Source organism: Ictalurus punctatus, chromosome 9 (genome assembly GCF_001660625.3).
Source record: "Ictalurus punctatus breed USDA103 chromosome 9, Coco_2.0, whole genome shotgun sequence".
Classification (NCBI taxonomy): Eukaryota; Metazoa; Chordata; class Actinopteri; order Siluriformes; family Ictaluridae; genus Ictalurus; species Ictalurus punctatus.
This window is the reverse complement of record NC_030424.2, coordinates 6,397,529-6,420,000: the sequence shown is the minus strand read 5'-3', so window position 1 is coordinate 6,420,000 and position 22,472 is coordinate 6,397,529. Positions and strand designations below refer to the sequence as shown.

The following is a 22,472-nucleotide window of genomic DNA, read 5'->3' as shown; positions in this document are numbered from 1 at the left end:
AACCGATGGTTTCAGAAATAGTTTGCCCTCATGATCAAACCTACCAAACTCTCAGTGCAAACAGACTTGGTTTCTATATTAAATAAATAAACAAATAAATAAATAAAAAACCTATTTGTGTTAGGCTTAATTTTCTACAATTCTTAGTATAAAACTACATGAGATTCATCTGTGCTTTTATTATAGTTTCTGGTGCAGAACAAACTGAAATAGAGGTGAAATTATATACTTGTCTCCAACAATTCCAAGGTTAATCGTGGGATAGCCATGTTCTTGGATGGTAGCCAGCAGTGTGGAGCGGTTACTGTCCCTGATCTTCCCTGGGTGGAGGTCATCTTCAGGATTCAACAACTACAGAACACATTCACATTTCAATACCAACAAATGATGGGAATGGCACATTGTGTTAGAATAAGGCACATAAAAATCCTTAAATGTGTGCAACGTGGAAAGTAAAAAGATTAAAATATAGTCTTTTCATGATCTACTCACTTCATTGCCAGTGGACATGACTGCCACAACAGGGAACTTGTGCACTTCTACCTCTGTGATTCCCACAGTGGCCAACAGGCCAATTTCAGATGGGCCCATGTGTGTTCCTTTGGCCAGCACACACTCACCACGCTTTAGGTCATGACCAATTGGCCTGTGTGTGTGCAAAGTTTAATACTAAAATTGATTAAAATGTTTCACTAACAAATGAAAATTAATCTTAAAATGTATAGGTAATTTAAAAGGGAGACTATAAGAATTGCATTCTCACTGACCTAATGTCCTGGCCTGGGCGTGCCTGTACCAGAATCCGCACCTCCAATTCCTCTGTGCCCTAAAACACAGCAACCTGTGTATCTATGCACGCATGTGCATGTGTGAAAGGAAATCAAAATCTCTGAAGCTACACCCTTTCATGCTTTAAAAGCACATTCTGCATACTTAAAAGTAGTCATTACATTATACAGGACGATTTGCTTACCAGTTACTGGTAAAATGACAGTGTTAAATGTGGGGTGTTATTAAGAGAGAAAGAAAAATGAGTGTGAGAAAATGAGGCTCACGTCTTCAGACTCTTGCAGTAACTCTGTATCCTCCACTTGAACTACAGCATCTGCTCCACATGGGATAGGAGCTCCTGTCGTCACCCTCATTACCTGGCCTGGCATCACTGTGCGAGTAGGCTACATGCACACACAAATGCACCAATGCACATACGCATGCACACACACACACATACACACACAAATATCTTGACAACTATCTTTCTACAGATGTCGAGTAGTATGCAGCCTGTGTGTGTGTACACACATGCAATGTATATGCTGCTTACCTGCTCTCCAGCCTGGGACTCCCCAATGAGAAATCGATCTCCTGGGCCATCAGCAGCTTACAAACAAAGAAAGGAGATTACAGAATATAAACCTTAAAAGATGCAACTTTAGAGTAGAACTGAAGCCCTCACCTCGAACAGCATAGCCATCTTTCACAGAAGCTGGAAAAGGAGGCAGATTGTCTTTGGCATAGACATCCTGAGCTAAAACTCGGCCCATTCCATCTGTTGAAAAACAAACAAACAAACAAAAAAAACAAACCATGTCAGTTGATAAAAACAGAACTCTAGCTGTTACAACTGTAGACTATTAAATGTAAAACTAGCATGGGTTACCAGGGATCAAGATGTGATAATGAATTGATAATGGATATTCATCCTATTAGGGATAATATAATTTATTCCACCTAATCAAATCTTATCAGTTGAAGTAATTATGAGAAGTTGAAGTTAAAGAGATTTTTTAAGTTCATACAATACATGTGGAATATTAGATATTTCTAATATGAAACAGCTAGTTTTGTGGCTATATTCCTGCTCCGAGCATCCCAGTGGGGTTTCGAAAGCAATAAAAATATTTCTCTGAATTTAATTTAGCTCATAACAACTAGCTTTGCCAACAAAAACACAAGTACTGATCAAGCAAAGCTAGGTTTGTGATGTATTGCATACAAAGAAATCTCTTTTTACATTCTCAATTTATCTGTGTCCATTACTAATCCTCTCCCAATATATTTTACCAACTGTACAATTTTACAATTTGATCCGTATATGGCAAACAGGTGTCCTGATTAGTAGTTTTAGCAGCAGATCATAGCCGCAACTGTCAGCTTTGACTATAGTGCCGTGGCAACACTACTTCTCACCCAAATATTGTCCAACAATACTACTTTTCACAGGTGGAAAAAAGCCAACATCGTGTTTAGTTGGTGCATTAAATAATTCTAGCACTAATGATAGATTTCATATAGAATCCATGCATGAAGGCCATTCCTGCTCATCCATGGTGCATATAACAAGGGGCATGTCAGTGGCAGTTCAATTTCCTCTGTGTGAGTGTGTCTTCTTAGCCAGCTACCGAAGTACCAAGTATTGAGCGCATAAATTAACATACTTTTCAAGATGGTCAACATTTCTGTATTATAAATTCTGTATTCTAAAATTTTTTTCTTACTGGATTTTTGAAGGCCTGAAATATTTTATTTTATGCGCAGGAATATAGAATAGATGAAAGTTAATTGAAAGTGAAATAGATGAAAGTGAATTGAATTACAGAAAAAAAAAATTAACTTTTCCACGATATTCAAATTTTTTGAGATGCACCTGTATGCCAATGTGATATTTGTTATAGGATATTAGAAATAAAAAGAGCATTCATATGCTGGGGAAATTATTAAATTATTGAGGGTTTCACTATTTGCAAAAATAAACGAGCAATACGTGGGCAGAAATGTCTATAAAATTCTGCTGTGCAACCATCTAGGATTTATAATTTGGCATGTGTTGAATATTCATGAGCGCAGGAAGTGCTGTTTCTGGTTCTAAGACAGAAACAGCATTCAAATCAATAGCCACAATTCACCATAATTAACCAGAATTCAGACATCTGGTAAGAAGATTTAAGGACAGGATGTAAAAACTATACAGAGGACTATATGTTCTGTTGATGGACATTCCCTCAGGTCACTGACAAAAGAGGCATTTAAGCCTTCCCTTACATATTGTTCCACAGCCAAAAGAACTGCAGCAACATTACTACAAACTTAGTCTAATCTGATAAGCACCGACATTTAAAACCAGAGGACTGCATGTTCTATCCTAATCAGGTAGATGCTACTCTGTGTAATACATTCATTTGCCAAACAAGAAGGATAACCATTTAGCTAGATAACTCACCATACATGTACAGTGTCCTCTTGCAATTTCCCTTCTTTCTAACAATAAATCATGCCATGAGTATATTTTAGACAGCAATTGACTTGCTCCAACTACACAATACACAATACAGATGGCATCCGCATTATAGGAACAAAAATTTTGCACCTTTCCTCCGAGAAAGTAGTTGTAAGCAGCCAAACTACAATACACTTTTCAGTGCTTCTCTGGCTTAAACACTCTCCGTATCAATATAGTAACAGTGGCATATCTAGAGCATTTTCAAAGAGGGCGGCTGCCAGTGACAAAAATGAGACTATGGAAAAATATGGTAAAATTTATGGTACACCATTAAAAATTGGTAAGCTGTAAATGTTATCTTAAAGAGCTATTTCTACCAGAGCTAACCCTAACAGCCATTTTTAGGATTATGCTTTCATTATTTATGACCTATTCAACATAATTCAATGATGTGAAACCACTTAGAGATATTTTACTCAAATGAAATGATGTCAGTACTCTCTTGTCTTGTCTCAGACCTAAAATTGACAAACACTGACAGAATAAATTCGAACAACTTTAAAAATCTAGGTCGTCACACTCAAGCACAAAATAAGAGTTGAGAGTTACACAGAATTAAAGTTTTAGGACTGTAACAGCTTATCTGGATGGTTAATTATCCGGGGCTGAACCTAGGTTTTTCTCCATCAAATAACTTTTGAAAACATACTTCTAAATAGACTTTTTTCCTCACTTGCATGTGAGGGCTAGTTGCTTAAAAAATTTGAAAATTGGACAAAAAGGTGGATTCATCATAAAACTTGCCTTGGGTGTCATCACTGTTTGCAAGACTACCAAAGCATATAAACTTTTTGGCTAACTAACACAAGATTAGGCTAGTTTGCTGTCACTAGCCAAGGGGAGGCACAACTAAGCTATCATTGTATGGGTTTAGCTGGCTACAGTGCCATGCAGAGTATGTTGGCTGTATTTATGCTCTGCTTATATCAAGTTCACGTAACTCATATAGGCCTATACACACCATGTTTTCCTGGCTCAGCATGCGGGGAGGTTAGTGTTTCAGTTTAAACCCCTTTACTGGTGTATAAAATAAAATAAAATTTAAAAAATCTGCAGATATCCATATTTCTATTTTGCAACTGACTGTTTGAGCTAATATTTAGCAGAATTGAAACCTGTCAGTCAATAAAACACAGGAATGTCCATGTATTTTGCAGTAAACCCTGTCTGACTGGTTTTGCTTGCTTTCACTGAAGATAAAATACAACACTCAGCCTTTATTTTTTAAATTGAAGTTCAGTTACATAATGACAAACCAGTCCAAGTAGAGAATTATTCGGGGATAAAGAAAAAATGCCCAGGCCAAGTCACGCCACCTGTACTTTTGTTTTTGCGTCTCTCCATGGTTGATAACGTAATTTCCACTCTGTCGCCAGGTTTGAGCACTGAAATGATTGTTTTGGGTAGTGGTGGTTCAACGGTTAAAGCTCTGGGTTTTTGATCACAAAGTCAGAGGATCAAGCCCCAGCACAGCCAACCTGCCACTGTTGGGCACCATATCATGGCTGACAAGGCGCTCTGACCCCAACTTCCTAACAAGCTGGAATATGCGAAGATAAGTATTTCACTGTGTTGTACTGTATTTGTGACAAATAAAGCCTTCTTCTTCTTCGAATCGATAATTTCATGAGAAACGATTAGAAACTGACTGGCATAAAAACACACCAATCTCAAAATCTAATAAACTAAAATACATGAATATATATTCTCACATGTGAAACATTTTCCGGAATCTATACCATATATACAGTGCCCTCCACTAATATTGGCACCCTTGGTAAATATGAGCAAAGAAGGCTGTGAAAAATTGTCTTTATTGTCCTTTTGATCTTTTGTTCACAACAAAACAAACAATTGCAAACAAAACACAAGTTTATCCAAAACCTGCTACATCCGTTTGCCAAGATAACACCTCTGAGTCTTCTCCTATAATGCCTGATGAGGTTGGAGAATACTGTACATGGCCCAAGGGATCCGAAACCATTCCTCCATACAGAATCTCTACAGATCCTTCAAATTTCGTGGTCCACTCTCCTCTTCAGTTCACCCCACACGTTTTATATGGGTTTCAAGTAAGGGACTGGGATGGCCAGGGCAGGAGCTTGATTTTGTTGTCAGTAAACCATTCTTGTGTTGATTTTGATATATATGTTTTGGATCATTGTCCTGCTGGAAGATGGCTCATCTTAAGCTTACTGGCCGAGACAGTCAGGTTTTCATTTAATATCGGTTGATATTCGAGTCCATGCTGCAATGAATCCCAACAAAATGTCCAGGTACTCAAAAAAACAGCCCCAAAACATTAAAGAGCAACCACCATATTTAACCGTGGGCATGAGGTACTTTTTCACGTCTACCCTCTCTGTGTACGCCAAAACTACCTCTGGTGTTTATCGCCAAAAAGCTCTATTTTGGTTTCATCTGACCATTGAACCCGATCCCATTTGAAGTTCCAGTAGTGTCTGGCAAACTAAATATGCTTGAGTTTATTTTTGTATGAGAGTAGAGACTTTTTTCTTGAAACCCTTCCAAAACAACTTGTGGTGTTGTAGGTGACATCGGTTTGTAGTTCTGGAGACTTTCTGAAAACAAGACAACCAACTTTTGCAATTCTCCAGCTGTGATCCTTGGAGATTTGTTGGCCACTCGAACCATCCTATTCACAGTGCGTTGAGACAATATAGACAATATAGACACACGTTCAATTCCAGGTTGATTCATAACATTTCCAGTTGACTGAAACTTCTTAATTATTGCCCTCATGGAGGAAATGGGCATTTTTAATGGTTTTGCTATATTCTTACAGCCAATTCCCATTTTGTGAAGCTCAACAACCTTTTGCCGCACATCAGAGCTATATTCCTTGGTCTTACCCATTGTTATGAATGACTAAGGTAATTTGTCCTGTGTGTTACCTCATATTTATACCCCTGTGAAACAGGAAGTCATGGTTGAACAATTTCCTGTTCCTAGTCACCCAGATGTACTAACAAAATGTAAAATATCAATGGGAATATACTTCAAATATATTTCTTCTCATTTGAAGTTTTGAGGGTTCTCTAACAAGTCAATCCCAAGAAGGCAGTAGGTAGTGTTTCTCCAAGGATAGTGAAAACTCAAAGTGCACACTTTCTGCTTTAATTTAAGGGTATTTACATCCAAATTGGGTGAACGGTGTAGGAATTACAGTCCTTTCTAAATGTGCCCCTATCTTTTTAAGGGACCAAAATTAATTGGACAAACGAACTCTCGCAAATTAAATTCCTATTTTGAATACTTGCTACCAAATCCTTTCTAGTCAGTTCTGGCTGGTTCTTTTGGTGCTCTGCTTTCAGTTTTGCCTTCAGCAAGTGAAATGCATGCTCAATTAGATTAAAGTCAAGTGATTGACTTGACCATTGTAGAACAATCCATTAGTTTGCCTTAAAAAAAAGTATTGGGTTGCTTTTGAAGCATGCGTCGAATCACTATCCATCTGCACTGTGCCGAACCAATGAGTTTTGAAGCATTTAGCTGAATCTGAGTAGATAACATAGCCCTACACTTAAAAATTCATTTCAAAAGTGCTGTAATTCCTACACCGTTCACCCGAATTGGATATAGACATGATCAAATTAAAACTGAAAGTATGCACTTTGGGGTCATATTTTTTTCATGACTCTTTAAATTGTTAAACTTCAAGTTCAATATACTGTAAACATTAACATATTTATGACCTGACTGTATATGTGTGTATAAATGTGTTCATATATACACACTCACCAGCCACTTTAATAAGAACACCTGTATACCTGCTAATTCATGCAATTATCCAATCAGAAAGCCATGGGGCAGCAGTACAATGCATAAAATTATGCGGATGTAGGTCAAAAGCTTCAGATAATGTTCACATCAGAATAGGAAAAAAGAGTGACTTTAAACAGCATTAACTGGCATGGTTGTTTGTCCGACAGGCTGGTCTGAGTATTTCAACTGCGGATCTCCTGGGATTTTCACATACAACAGTTCATAGATTTTACGTAGAATGATGCAAAAAAACAAAAAACTTTGAGCAGTAGTGCTGAGGGCAGAAACGCCTTGTTGATGAGAAAGGTCAGAGCAGAATGGCGAGACTGGTTTTTAGCTGAAGGGAAGGCTACAGTAATTAAATTAAATGTTTTACAACCGCGGTGAGCAGAAAAGCATACCAGAACTCATAACATGTTAAGCATTGAGGCGGATGGGCTAAAAAGCAGAAGACCAGATTAAGTTCCATTCCTATCAGCCAAGAACAGGAATCTGAGGCTACAGTGGGCACATACTCACTGATATTGGACAGCTGAAGATTGGAAAAAGACCATGCGACAGAGAGAGTTATAGGTATAGTGAGTGTATATAATTATTGTTATTAATTATTTTGTACTTTTATCATTCTGGCTGAAACACCCACACAAGCTTACAGGATAGAACCCGCTCATACTGTTAATAAAAGGTTAACTTCAATAGGGTATAGATAACATCACAGGAGATTACTGTTCTGCTATTACACATGGCCCTTGATTTACAACTGGAGTCATGAGAGGAACTCACAATCTCCTCTTTGTTTTATTCATATATTTTACAAATCAATATTAGAATTTTTTTTTTAAATATTACTGGGAGTTGCATTCAAACAAGCCACATTTAACTGAAGAGTCATTTGCCCAGAAAGGGAACCCATTTGCCAGCCGCTGCACCAAAGGATTCAATGCGCTACCACAATAACAGAATTAGCCCCAAAATAGGTAACATTTCCTGTATGTTTGACGCTTAAACTGATGCTCCCCCAATCAGAATTGTAAAACCACACCAATCAGACATTGTTAATCCATAATACTCTCTGGAAAAAACATAAGCGCTACCCTCCTTAAACCAAGATATTCAGGAATAAGTTGAGGATTTCAAGGTGGGTGACTGGAATTTTGGTTCATTGCTTTTCTAGGGTAGGTTTATTGTCTCCTGTTGTCATGGCCATCATCTTTCTTTTCCTTTTTATCACAATCAGAGATGATTTCTGAAATAGCATAATTAGTGTCAAACACAGTGCATGGTCTGCTAAGGCTTACTCTAGCAGCACTGAATTATGTTATTTAAAGCTTGCTCATATTTACTGATTTACTACTTAAGTTATTATCATTTATATTCATCACACAATTATTTTCATAAACTATTATTTCATGCATCATTTTATTAATAAAAATTGTTTAATTTTATTTAAACAATGACAAGCCATGACAAGTTTGACTTATCTAGGGGATCCAAACTCTGCATCAAAATTTACATAAACAGCTAAGAAGCATGCTATGTAAGCTTTGTGTTTTGGCCTATAGATATCAACAGCCTCCATTCTAATCAGAACAAGGGTAACAGCTGTAATGACTGTTAGGAAGAGCATATGTGAAGACATTCTGTTACACACAGAGCCTGTTAGACTCTGATGGACATAATCAATAAATAGCAATAATCACAGTTTGAAGAAGGTGTAAACATCCCCAAAAAACTTAACTCCTCTCAAGTTTTGTACCTGCATATCTCTCAATTTTTGTTAAATGATGGGACTGAAAATTTTGGGATGGTGTGTACTTCACCTCTATAGTTGATGATCTCAGTACCAAGAACAGGAGTCATCTCCAGCACAGTGATGAAGGCCTTGTCCATGGAAGTAAGGGGAAAAGGGGACATGCGGTGTCTCTGTGCCACTTTTGTGATGTCTACTGCACTATGACCTAAGAGGAGGATACAACAGTTGAGAGTCTGCACACACAAACACACACACACACACACACACACACACACACACACAACTAAGGGCAAACAATATATTACAATTTCAGATTACAAACACATGTTTAGCTGTTTGTGTTGAGTTGGGCAGAATGTTTACTGAAAAAACTCTAGTACCTTTGCTAGCTTATAACGATTCACAGCCCAGATTTTAAAAAGTACTTTAAAAAGAATTAGGTTTTGGTTCAAACAGGAAGCAATTTATTTGTGCCATTTACATTTGCAGCATTTGGCAGATGTCCTTATCCAGTGGTACCCACAAATGTTCCCACTTTATTCATAGAATAGTTGGGGTTTTTGTGTACATGTATGTGTACATACATCACTAAGTTGGTTGGCATGACCACGTTGGACATCATATCTGCAATACGGGAGATGTCTTTATCCCATAGTGATACCAAACGAATATATGAAAGAGAACTTTAGGTTACTTTTGTAACCCTGGTTCCCTGATAACAGGAGTGAGTTATTTCACCACACTTCCTTCATTGCAGTTGCATGGAGAAGAGATGTGCTGAGAATGAGGTAGGGACCATCAGCAGTGATCTATATTAAGGAGTTGGGACTCCTGCATCACCGTCGTGATTGGTTTGTCAATCGACAGATCACAGTGTTATTGGTGTTTCCAGGATCGGTCACGCCCGAAGCATTTTCCATAGTGGGATACCTCACTCCTGTTATCAGTGGAGAGTCCGCTACACAAGCCCCTGTGTTTGAGATATTACTACAAAAACAATAATGTATTAGCATTAATATTAACTTACCATCCATGTTACAGCCAGAACTACCTGTGCTGTTATATGAAAATAATGCACATCATCTGACTAATCAAAATCAAGCATTCAACCAGGCTGTGGTACAACATAATTAAAGTTCCGGTTTTGTGCAAGTCATGTTTTTAGCTATGCACTTTTATTTTTAATAAGTGCAGTGCTTCTAAAAATATATATAATTTTAAAGCTTTAAAGAAATAAATATTTTATGGGCATCAATATCAAGTAATACTCAATGTTTCAATATCTGTAATGTTAATGGAAAAGAAAAAGTGGCATTGTGTCATCTCTAATTATAGACATATTCTATATGCTTACTCACAGCACGTGTACTAGTGCACTGGCACACACACACACACCAAAGCTTCTGCAAGCACTCACTTGATCTTAGGATGTTCTCTTTGCTGCCACACCGTGACTGTACCTACAGACAATAAGGAAGAAAGAGTGAGATGGGATGAGAAAGAGAAAATGTTCTGTCTTTTTCTGTCGTGGCTGACTTCCTGTTGGGCGGAGTCAGCTAAAACCAAGTGAACTTTGTCTTACATGATGAGATCAATAACCATACCAAATCTTGTGCACCTTAGAGCAACTTCCAACGATTGACTGCATTTGGTGACACTGTAGAGCTCCTCGACCACACCCAAGCCCAAATACTACACAACTTTTTGATTTTACACAGGTCTGATGTGTGTGCCAAGTTTTGTGAGTTTTCATGCATGACAAATGCCTAAAAAACAGAAGACTGTGTGAAAAATAAATAAATAAATAAATAATATAGATGCAAGCAGCGATGACTGGCCCAAGCTCCGGCACCACCACCACCCTGGTGGCTTTAGAGAAACTGTGCATGGCAGGCAATGTGCATTTAATGTGGGTAAATGTAATAGAACTATGTCAAAATCGTTTGAATATGCCGCATTTACTGCAGCCAGTCACTTTCATGAAATTTTAGGCATGCTATGTGCCTCAAAAACACCAGAAGAGAGTATTTATGCTTGATGTGTTACCATGCCAACACTGTTTAAGATATCAAAAATCTTTAATAATTTTAGATCAGCCATGTCTTGACATTATTCTGACCAAGTTCGAAGTGATTCGAGTAAATATGAGAAGACTATTGCAAAGTCTGTTGTAAGTCACACTTCCTGCTGCCAGTTGGTGGCGCTATGACCGTGACTCACAATAGTCACATCCATGTGATCGGCCCCAAAAACCAAACATACAGCTCAAGTTTCATCTAAAATCACTCACTGTATGCAGAATATGAGACACTACCTTTTTCACTTTTTTGCCATAAATCTATTACCTCGCCATGGCAAAACTGTTCGAGATATCAAAAATCCCTTTGGAATTTAGCATGACAAATGGCTTGACAAAGTTTTATCCATGCTTGGTGACAATCACATGAATTGCCTAGGAGGAGCATTTAAATGAGCCTGCAATATTCAAAAAATCCACATTAAATCCAAAATGGCAGACTTCCTGTTGGGCAGAACTAATGACTGTCATTTTAAAAGTTGTCTGGCATGATGAGAACAATATATGTACCGGGTTTGGTGACTGTAGGTAAAACAAACCCCCCCACCAACGGCCGACAGCTCTGATGTCTGTCTGGAGTTTCATGCAATTTGAAGCATGCTAAGAGCCTCCCAACCACTTAAGAAGATTATTAAAGTTTGATTCATTGCCATGGCAACAGTATTTAAGACATAAAGAATACTTTCACAAGTGTACATCTGCAGTGTTTTGACATTATTCTGACGAAGTTCAGGTAAATAAGTTTGGGAAAAATTATAATAATGAGCAAATCAGGTAAAAATAAGAGGGTGATTTCAAAGCATTTTGAAAAGTTACACACTTCCTGCTGCCAGTTGGAATTCTGTGACCTTGATTCACAATAGTTGTATCCATGTGATCGACCTCCTTCAACAAACATACAGCTGAAGTTTCATTCAAATCAGAAAATGTATGCAAAAGTTATAACGCATTTCCTATTTCCCTTTTTTCACCATAAATTTGTTTCAACGCCACGGTCAAACTGTTCGAGATATCAAAAATGGCCATGGATTCCGACCTGTGTATAAATTTTCAAGAGTTTTTGAGCATGTTAAGGGCCCCAAAAGCCCCCAAAACCTTGAAGAAGAAGAAGACAAAGATGAAGACTAAAGAAACCAATAGGGCCTTTGCACTTTCAGTGCTTGGGCCCTAATAATAATAATAAACATAGCAGATCCAACCGGGACTCACATCATCGGTGCTCGGGCCCTAATACTACTACTCCTACTACTACTACTAATAATAATAATAATAATAATAATAATAAAAAACGGAGCAGATCCAATAGGGCCTCACATCTGTGCTCGGCCATAATAATAATAATAATTATTATAATAATTAGAAGAAGAAGATTAGAAGGACCATTATAATAATAAAAAATATAGCTGCAAGTGGTGATCTGCACGGTCCAAGCACTCAAATATCAGAATGGCCGATTCTTGCCAAGAAACACAGAACCAGAAAGAGCCCATACATGAACATACTCATCAAGTTTTGTGACAACAGCTAAATGCTAGCTTTTTAAAATGCCTGTTGAAAAGCTGATTGGCTGAAAGCGGTCATGTTACTAATGTAATTCAGTGATGATTGTATATCCAATTACAGATTAGCAGATCAATGGGACACACCAAATTTTAGCTCAGTTGGACTTTTGGCTCCTGAGAAAGAGCTATTTGAACTTAACTCTAAACTCCATCAATATGAATAGTGCCCCCAGTGGCCAATTTGAGTGAGACTGCATCAGCTACTAGTAGGTCCCTGGCTGAAACTACCATTTAATTTTCATGACAATAGTTTAATCTGAACCTTGTCAAATTGGTCCATGGTGGTGATGTTTTCTCAGTAATTAGGGATCATAAAAAATCAACATAAAGATTGGCACATAGATGCACCCTACCAAATTTCAGCTTTATCTGCATTATGGTTCTTCAGAAATAGCTATTTATCATCATCAACACCTTCAGTGCTTGGACCCTTGATTACAATAGGATTCCAACACCATCGATTCTTGGAACTGTAACAAGAACCAAAAGAAAACTTACAATTACAATAAGGTGCATACATACAGTACCTTTGGTGCTTGGCCCCTAGTTACACATATATCATGCATATATTTAAGTGTTTATCTCCGATTCATTTCACTTGCTGTACCTGTACACAATATCTAGGTAAATGTACATGTTAAACTAATTTACATTAATGTGACTTCCTCAAACAAAGTAACACATTATTTGCCGGCACTGGCATGACTCCAATCAAGGGGATTGACAAAAGCTAGAAAATATTTGAATTTCACCATAATAACAGAGCTGCAAACACCTTGGTCACTGATAAAGTAAAATCAAATAGGGGAAATCATTTTGTATAATATTTATTTTATATAATGATTTTGCCTGGTCTCTTAAGTTCTGCCTACACTGCTATAGTTGACTGTTTTATTATAATCTCGGTATAATATCTGGAGTTTAAATAGCTTTATAAAATTGTATATATTATAAGGAATATATTATTTATCAAGAAATAGTTGGGTAAAGCAGATTAATTCATAAGCTGTAAGCTGCTTATTCATAACTGGTAAGTGTGTGTGTGCATATGTAACAAATGAAAGGGAAAAAACTACTCGACTTAGTAAGGTATTGGGTCACCACATGCCACTAGAATGGTGCACTTTGGCAAAGAAGAGATGAACACAATTCTTCAAAAATATATTCCCTCAGTTGGTGTTTTGATAATGGTGGTAGAGAGCACTAACAATTCAAAATCTCCTAAATAATCTGTGCATAAATATCTATGCAGAAGAGGGGGGAGAGTGAAACTGTTTACCTGGTCCAAGGTAGAGTACCTTGACTCGAGTGTGATGACCTCATCCAAGTGTGCCCTGAACTCTCTCCGTGATGCCTGGAGAAAGCCACACAACAGTAACTCACCTCATCCACACTGATACTGATATTAGCCCTTAGTCAGAAGTAGTTTTTCCTCTCAGTCAAATCAATCTAGATATTACACATTAACCACCTGCCCAACACTGTATAAAAATCACACCCATACTATGACTCTGCTAAGGGAATTATCAACAATTAGCAGGAACTCTGCATGTACAATATTGATCCAACTTGTAATAATTTAATCGAAACTGCCAAAAATAGAAAATAAATTATGGCAGCATAATATAACGGAATACTATGCTGATTTCACCTATCTAAGGTTCATCTATGGATAAACAACCAGAAGCTTCCACAATACAAATGCTATTTCTTTTAACAAATAATATACCACTGTTATCCAACTTGCTATTTTATACCTATGTAGCAACAGCTAGAGAGTTTGTGTACATATCTGAATAGAGAACACAATTATTGAACATTCTAAAAAGGTGTTTTGCAATTCACAAAGAAACATAGATTAGTTCACTTAAAATGAAGATGTCCTGTTGTAGGGCAGCAAAAAAAAAAAAAAAAAAAAAAAAAAAAAAAAAACATCTAGTAGAAACATGCTTCTCCAGGTGAAAGGACAAAATTATTTATCAACACTCAAAAATATGAATATAAAATAAGTATGGCAGGTTAATAGCCAGAACTGGCAGTTATAGCACAACAACAGAGTGGTAACAAAGATAGCAACACATGAAGAAGCAGGTGGTAATAGGTTGCCCCAATACCCAGATCTGAGTTCAGCTTCACTATTTCTCATACAATAAACAAAATTTCTACATTGGTAGAATTGTTCCTAAATCAGTGTAAAGAGTGCTGAAATACCTAAGTGATACTATAGGTGGAAGAGTAAGTAGTGAGCTGCATCTGGGCAGTGGATAATGGAAAGGATTAAACCCAGGTTAGGGGAGAGAATACACAAAGAGTGGAAGACTACAGCTTATAGCTCCTTTCACAGATGAGCAAGAGCCACTGATCACTTAAAAAGTGGACAATGTGGAAAAATGTGAAAATGCTAGTAACAAGAAAAACATTCAGTGAGCTGCTAGCTCGTATCTAGACACGAACACCGCAGTTTATACAGTATACATGTCTACCAGTGGAAATACTCCTGTGATGGGTTGAGGACAGAATTATGAAAACTGTATGTCTCTGCATAGTTATGGTTCAGAGCTTACAGAAAGGCTTATGGATGTTAGATAGAAGAATGGATTGGCATGTTGTGAATTAGCATAAAATTACACTGACAGTTAACTGCAACCGTAAAATTGGACACAAAAGTAATTATAACATACACTGTCAAAATGTCAGATTGATTTAAGACTCCCCATATTCCCCTGACTGACAGTTCTGTAGGGTCATGTAATTTATGACTGTCTGTAAACCTATTTGATCTGTACATGTGACCTCTTGTCTCCTGTCTGTCTGGAAGTGTTCTTCCTCGCCTGTATTGGCCAGGATGTTTAGACGTGTTTATTTTAATGATATTAAGGGTGAGCCTGCTTTCTCATAATCTACCCCTCCCAATGCATGTGTCCTGAATTTGGTGTTTAAATAATGGTTTAAGATGTTGTTAAAATACAGAAGACACTCTGCAACTTTCTGTTATAATGGCTGCTCTGAGAATTCTTAATACCCCTAGAACAGGGCTTCCCAAACTTTTCCAGGGCAAGGCCCCCCAAATGGCATTAACATTTGACCGAGGCCCCCCTTTTGCAAGATGTCTTTAAAACACTTTAAAAATACAGACTTCTGAATATACCCCCTTTTTTACATTGATATTTTGTCTGTTTAGCAATTAAAAAGTTAGTTATAGCAAATGTGATTTTAATATGTACTGTTACAAGTAGCATGTTATAGTAATGCGTGCACATATATATATATATATAAAATCATGTATTTATTTTTTTTTCACACCAAATTGTTGAGGCCCCCTGGCCACGGCCCCCACTTTGAAAACCACAGCCCTGGAAGACTGATGTGTATTTCACCAACAAGAGGACTTGTTGAAATGTGAGAGAAACTGACTTTTAGACTTTGTTATGCTAAGCACAGTCCTAATAATCTTTTCTCTCCCTCACTCCTTCTGTCGAGCCACACACGATTTTATGGATATACTAGAGATCCTGATCCTCTCTGCTCTCCGGACCTGCCTGATCCTTTTCGGATGTCCTACCTCTGGATGGAGCTCTCATCTACTCCAGTTCCAGATTGTTGGGACTATGGCTGCTTCTAAGGCCAAACAGACTTCATATAAATCCATAATGAACTTTTTCACACTATCTGTTGTTACCAAGATGAGGATGGGTTCCCTTCTGAGTCGGGTTCCTCTCAAGGTTTCTTCCTCTTAAAACATCTTAGGGAGTTTTTCCTTGTCACCGTCACCACTCAGTGGCTTGCTCAGTTGGGATAAATTCGCACCTTTAATATCTATATACCGTGTTGATATTTCTGTAAAGCTGCTTTGAGACAATGACTATGTTTACATGGACATCAGTAATCTAATTATTGACCTTACTCTGAGTAAGATAATGTGATTAAGGTGTTTACATGAGTCGCTTTTAGAATACTCCTGTCTTGTTCCCATTTTACATGTTATAGAACATAATTAGATTAACAGCCCACGTCATTACGTCCCCGTGCCACGCCGTCCCTCCAGAATTTCACGTATTAACATACAGTTCGTCTTTGTTATGGTACCGTATACAGTTTTGGGTGTTTTTAATTAATTTTTTTTACGAACGCTTTAAGTGCAGTTAATTATTTGTCATGCTACAAGTGCTAATAGACAACTGCTTGAAGCCATGGGCTGCGTCCTAAACTGCGTACTTAACGTCTATACAGTAGCCGAGATACATGTATTTATTCCCCACTACAGGCCTATAGTAGGCAAGTTTGCGGTTTGGGACACAGCTGAACTCTCTTGTTCGCTGTAAAATGTAAAAATGCCGTGTGTGATCGTGTCCTGTCACAAAATGCCATTATGGTAAGATGCCCTTGAAACGCTTTTCTCTGCAGGACTCTTTTACAAAGACATGGCTGGACATATGGATGTGGCAGACCTGTCTTGGGGTAATCATAGTAAATACATAAATATATACACTATTTAAAAAAAATTTAGAAGTCAACTATACAGCATTTTGCAAAAACATTTTTACAAAATATGACTTTCCAAAGTTTGAAGGGCTGCTTATAACACATGAAAATGGATAATGTAATCTAAAATCAAAACCATCTGTGTCTCACACACCCCTATGTCCAAAAAGATTGTCAGAAGCCATATGGGAGCATGGTAAAATCAGGGTGCAGCACACGATTGTTTTACAATACCTTAAACTTTTTAACGACTGACCTATTGTGTAGTGTTTTTTATTTTGCACAATAGTGTCAGAGTATGCCAGTATATGACTACTGTTATCTTTCCCATGAAATAGTGATCAACAAGGCCAGTCAGAGTGTCTAACCTAATGGCTTTTGAGTTTACAGCATTGAGAGTAATACCCTTGGCTTTCATGCAGACCTTACCCTTAGCAGTGTGGTAGCCAGTAGCAAGTTTTCGGACCCCCTGAACAAAACTCTACAATGTGATCCCAACCTCCAACCTCATCAGTCAGATTACCGACGTAAGGCCGCCAGTGGAGGCTCCCAGTCACCGTCTCTAGAAGTAAAGATGACACTGTCTGCATCACTGTACAACAGCCTATCCCCCAACTTATCCATTAACTCATACAGCTCTAGACACGCATGTGAAGTCGTAAACGCACCAAGAATGTCACATTAATGTCATGGTTCTGACCACCTTTCCCATCTCTGTAACACCACTGAATTAGTGCAACCGTGTCTGACATGAAGGAAAAGTGATTGTGCAAACTGTTCAGTGCCTAAAAGTAGTTTCCTTTTGATTTTGATTTAAACAACTAATTAATTGATTATTCAGAAAAGAAACGTAAAACAATCTGCCGATAATCTATTATGAAAATAATCGTTAGTTGCAGCCATAATCACAAGACAATGATACAAAACAGTGCCAACTCAACAAAGGACTTTATCAGGGTGAAAAAGTGGAAGGTTTTAGAGTGGCCAAGTCAATCACCAGACTAGGGATGGGCACAAGCACTCGATTACTCGAGTACTCAGAAGAGACATCAATGATTGAGCATTAAAACAATGATCGTGCAGCTTTTTTCTCCATTTTTCCGCTTTTGTATTTACTTGTTTCTGTCAGCCACGCAAACAGCAATGCACACATACTACTATAATTATGGTAACTGGGGAAAAAGGAGAGAGATGCACTTTCTCTGCAATAATTTATTGATTTTGGCCAGCAGGTCTTCACATTATAAATCACAATATCCAAATTCTTCCTGAGAAACCAATGAGCGCCGACATGATGGATTCTAATTTCAGTTGAACTGTTTTTCTGTTCCTGTCTCTATAGGAACCCTTATTAAAACTGGCTAAAGAGAACAACTGAATTACTTGAACAAAAGCTTTGAGAGTGTTAGCAAAAATAAAAATGAGCTCAGGGTCAAGCTGTGCTGTCCTTGGCTGCCACAACAGCAGCAATAAACTTTAGAAATTCTTGGAAAATACTTGTTTTGAGCACCAGCGAACCCGACAAGAATGTTCATGTCTCCCGCTGTATACCTTGCATTCTATACCAAATATTGGCAAGAGGAAACAAGCATGGCTTGCAGCACTGAAGTTAAAATTAGCCCCCCAAAGAAGTTTTGTGTGTGCTCTTTAATTTCATAGACAAAAAGGCCTCTGAACTTCACCCCGATCTGGAGCTGTATCTAGGACATCAACGCCCACCAATCGGCGAAAGTGACCCAAGCTGCTAACTTTCCAACTGAGCTCTAAATCAGTTTTGGTTTTTTTGGTTTTTTAAATAAAGTTGCTGTGTTTATAAACCTGGCCTATTTTATTGCTGTGCAGGTCATTATTTACTTTGTAATCTCAGAGTTCTTCATGTCATCTACCCAGTCATTAAACATTGACTGGTGAGGTGTTGTCAAAGACTGTCATCTATGGGATGAAACTGCTCTCAAAATTATTAATAAATCCATGAACAATTATCCTTGAACTTGATAAAATGTTGCAAATGCACAAGCCACAAACAAATGTCTTACAATTTGTGCAAACTTCAGAATTAAATTAATGTTAATCAATTTGTACAAATAGACATTTGTGAATACAAATGCTATATTTTGTATTAATGTATCATAATATGTGCATGCAACAATTAAGATGTGCATATGTGGATCAGGTGACACGTGCAATCATTGACATCTTTTCTGAGATAATCCTGTTCGGTTCATTTGGATTTTGAGACTTTCGCTTTTTGTCTTGCACAACCACACACGAATATTTCCCAATCCATACACCTGCGGCTAAGAAAAGCAGATGGCAATCTCAGCTTTACAGAGTTGGCAGGACCTGCCGACTTGTGCTTGATTCGAGAACGAGTGCTTCTGGACTTTTGGCATCCTCCCAACGAACCTCAGAAACATCAATTATAATTACAACCACTCTTCAGGGAAGGCTTCCCACTAGATTTTGGAACATGTCTGTGGGGAGCTGCCCAACCAGCCACAACAGTATTAGTGGGGTTAGGCACTGATATTGGACAAAAAGGCCTGGGGTGCAGTGAGCGTTCCAGTTAATCCCAAAGGTGGGGTTGCAGTCAGGGCTGTGTGCAATCCACTCGAGTTCTTTCACACCAAACTTAGCAAGCCATGTCTTAATGGACCTCACTTTGTGCACAAGGTCATTGCCATGAGGAAAAATGTTTGGGCCCCTTACTTCTATTGAAGGGAAATTGTAAATGAATGTGTGTGCTTCCAACTTTGTGGCAGTAGTTTGGCGAAGACCCACATATGGGTGTGATGTTCAGGTCGAGGCATGGACTCCACAAGAACTCTGAACATGTGCTGTGGTATCTGGCACCAAGACAATAGCAGCAGATCCTTTAAGTCCTGTAAGGTGGGACCTCCATAGATCAGACTTCTTTGTCCAGCACATCTGACAGATGCTCAATCGAATTGAGATCTGGGGAATTTGGAGCCCAAGTCAACACCCTGAACTCTGTCATGTTTCTCAAACCATTCCTCATCCAAAAGCACATTATCCTGCTGAAAGAGGCCACTGCCATTAGGGAATACCGTTGTCATGAAGGGGTGTACTAGGTCCGCAACAATGTTTAGGTAGGTGGTACATGCGAAAGTAACATCCACATAAACCCAAGGGTTTCCCAGCAGAACATTGGCCAGAGCACCACACTGCCTCCGCTGGCTTGCCTCCTTCCCATCCTGGTGCCATCTCATCCCCAGAAAAGCAACACACATGCACTTGGCCATCCACATGATGTAAAAAAAAAATATGATTTTAACACTTGTTATCAGGTTGATATTCTCTTCCTGAGGCACCCAACCGGGCGCTAATGGCTATGCAAACATCAGGTATCACCGCTTTTGGCGGATCATAAAGGCGATAGATCCTTCTCTCGGACAGACTAGACTTTTTTTTTGTTATTTATAATACTCATCTCGTCCCTATCATGTAACAATCGTAGCAACGGATTGACCCATTTATTACTGACAGGCAAAGGTAACTCAGATCCCAGTCAGTTAACCCCATTCAACGAAGACCGGCCCCTGAGGGCTCATACAAAAGGCCTCTGTTTGAAAAGATCAACGGGAGTTGTACTATGTCATTCTCCGTCTCTCTCCATCTTTTTATGGCCTTGATGTTACTTAAAGACCCACATTTCTCAATCTTAAGGTTCCATGTCTCCATCATACGGCGTCCAGTCACCACCGAAACATCCAATACCGTCAACTTTAGCGGTTGCTCCATCACCAGGTCAGGCTTGATGTATGAGTGTGCAGTTGCAATCACAGGCTCTGTCCATATACTCCGCTTGACCTTCCTAAGCATTTTCTCCGCCAACCGCATCACTCTGTTATGGCGAGCACAGCGGGCTTGGTGCATGACCTCACATACTTGGAGAACATGATTTAATGTCTCCCGCATAGCACAGGCCCCCCGGCATGTGATATCATCTGCCTTGTCAGGTCTACCGCGAGACCCTCGTGCCTTCGTGGACAGAACTCCGCCTCTCAGCTGGATTCCCCTAAGATGTAAACGGGGGAAGACTCTCATTGGTTTCTGTAGCCAGTGGTGGCTTGCCTTGTCGATCTTACCAACTGTAAGCTCTCTGCCATCGACAGCGTCATGCAACTGTGAAGCCCACGCATGTTGGGCTTCATCCCTTGATGTTATAACCATTCCAGCCACCCTGCAAGGGATGTTTATAATTCGCTTGATTTTCTTAAATGATTTCTGGTTGACAACGGACGCGCAATATATGCTCTTGCTTGTTAAAAGTTTCTGGAATCTTGATTTCTGGGCTAGAGGGACTGATAAGCTAATGCAGGGAATCCCCAGACCACCATCTTGCACCCTGGCATGTAAATACACCATGTATTGTGTCATTTGGTAGCCTCAGCCATCTCTGGACACTAGATCTTATTAAAGTGTCCATTCTCTTCATTGCGTTTCTATGTGCGTTCCCCAACACCAGCTCATGAGTTAGTTTGGGCAAGAGGAAAATCTTTAAGATTTCCAGTGTTTGATACGGCTTCAGGGGAGCTTCATAAAAGAAAATATGATTTATCAGACCAGGCCACCTTCTTCCATTGCTCCAAGGTCCATTTCTGATGCTCATGTGCCCATTGTAGGCACTTTTGGCAGTGGACAGTGGTCAGCATGAGCACTCTGACCGGTCTGCAGCTATGCAGCCCTGTACACAGCAAGCTGGGATGCACTGTGTTCAGACAACTTTTTATAATAGCCAGCATGAACTTTTTCCAACAATTTGTGCTACAATTGCTCTTCTGCGGGATAGGAACAAACAGGCTAGGCATTAACGAGCCTCGGCACCTATGACCCTGCCGCCGGTTCACTGGTTTTTGGACCACTTTTGGTAGGTACTTCAGTAACTATTGCATACTGTGAACACCCCATAAAACCTGCTATTTTCCAGATGCATTAAAAACATTAAAATGCTTCCACAAATATTTCCCAATTCATGGCGCTTCTGCTGTTGGAATGGAATGCACAGGGTAGATGCTGCCAATGAGTAGCAAGGGAGATGAGAACAAAGGAGGAAAGAAGGTGGATAAAAGGGGAAGGAGGTGGAATCTTACTTTGGGAGTGGGGCAGGAGGCAGTGGACAGGCGGGACTGCTGAGCACGGGGAGACTCTGAGGGGGTGGTACTGAGAGAGGCTGTGTCCCGTGGCAATACCTGAACACCCCGGGAAATAATGGCATCTGGAATCTATGGTTGGGGAAAAAAAAAAAAAAAAAAAAAAAAGAATTGTAGAAGTTATTACATATAAAATATATTCAGCCACATCAGAGAAAAACTGCAAGATCACAGACAAGAAAAAAATACCAGTTGGTCTGGTTTCGTTTCCCTTGTTCTCAAATATGCAATATATACAGTGATGTGGAAAAAAATAAGCACATCCCATGGAAATTGTTGGCTTTTTTTTTTTTTTTGACATATTTGGACAAGCAAACATTTGATCATTGAAACAGTGCTTATTAATCAGGTTGTTGTA

At 38.8% G+C, this 22,472-nt stretch overlaps 1 protein-coding gene across 15 annotated transcripts in view; it reads right to left on the bottom strand.

The window, feature by feature from the left end:
- LOC108270253 (gephyrin) overlaps positions 1-22,472 on the bottom strand; it is a 118,287-nt gene that overhangs the window by 44,020 nt on the left and 51,795 nt on the right. For 11 of the 15 annotated variants that reach the window (XR_008396937.1, XR_008396938.1, XM_017476742.3 and 8 more), the window contains 10 exons: positions 22,055-22,186; positions 13,738-13,812; positions 10,237-10,279; positions 8,887-9,024; positions 1,457-1,549; positions 1,325-1,380; positions 1,056-1,175; positions 768-826; positions 493-646; positions 230-351 (listed from right to left, as the gene is read on the bottom strand). Coding sequence is in view for 13 of the 15 variants with exons in the window: in XM_017476742.3 (XP_017332231.1) it covers positions 230-351; positions 493-646; positions 768-826; positions 1,056-1,175; positions 1,325-1,380; positions 1,457-1,549; positions 8,887-9,024; positions 10,237-10,279; positions 13,738-13,812; positions 22,055-22,186 (992 nt within the window). In the remaining 2 variants the exon portion in view is untranslated. The remainder of the gene's footprint in view (positions 1-229; positions 352-492; positions 647-767; positions 827-1,055; positions 1,176-1,324; positions 1,381-1,456; positions 1,550-8,886; positions 9,025-10,236; positions 10,280-13,737; positions 13,813-22,054; positions 22,187-22,472) is intronic. The other 4 variants (XM_017476739.3, XM_017476743.3, XM_017476741.3 and 1 more) reach the window with 3 other exon arrangements.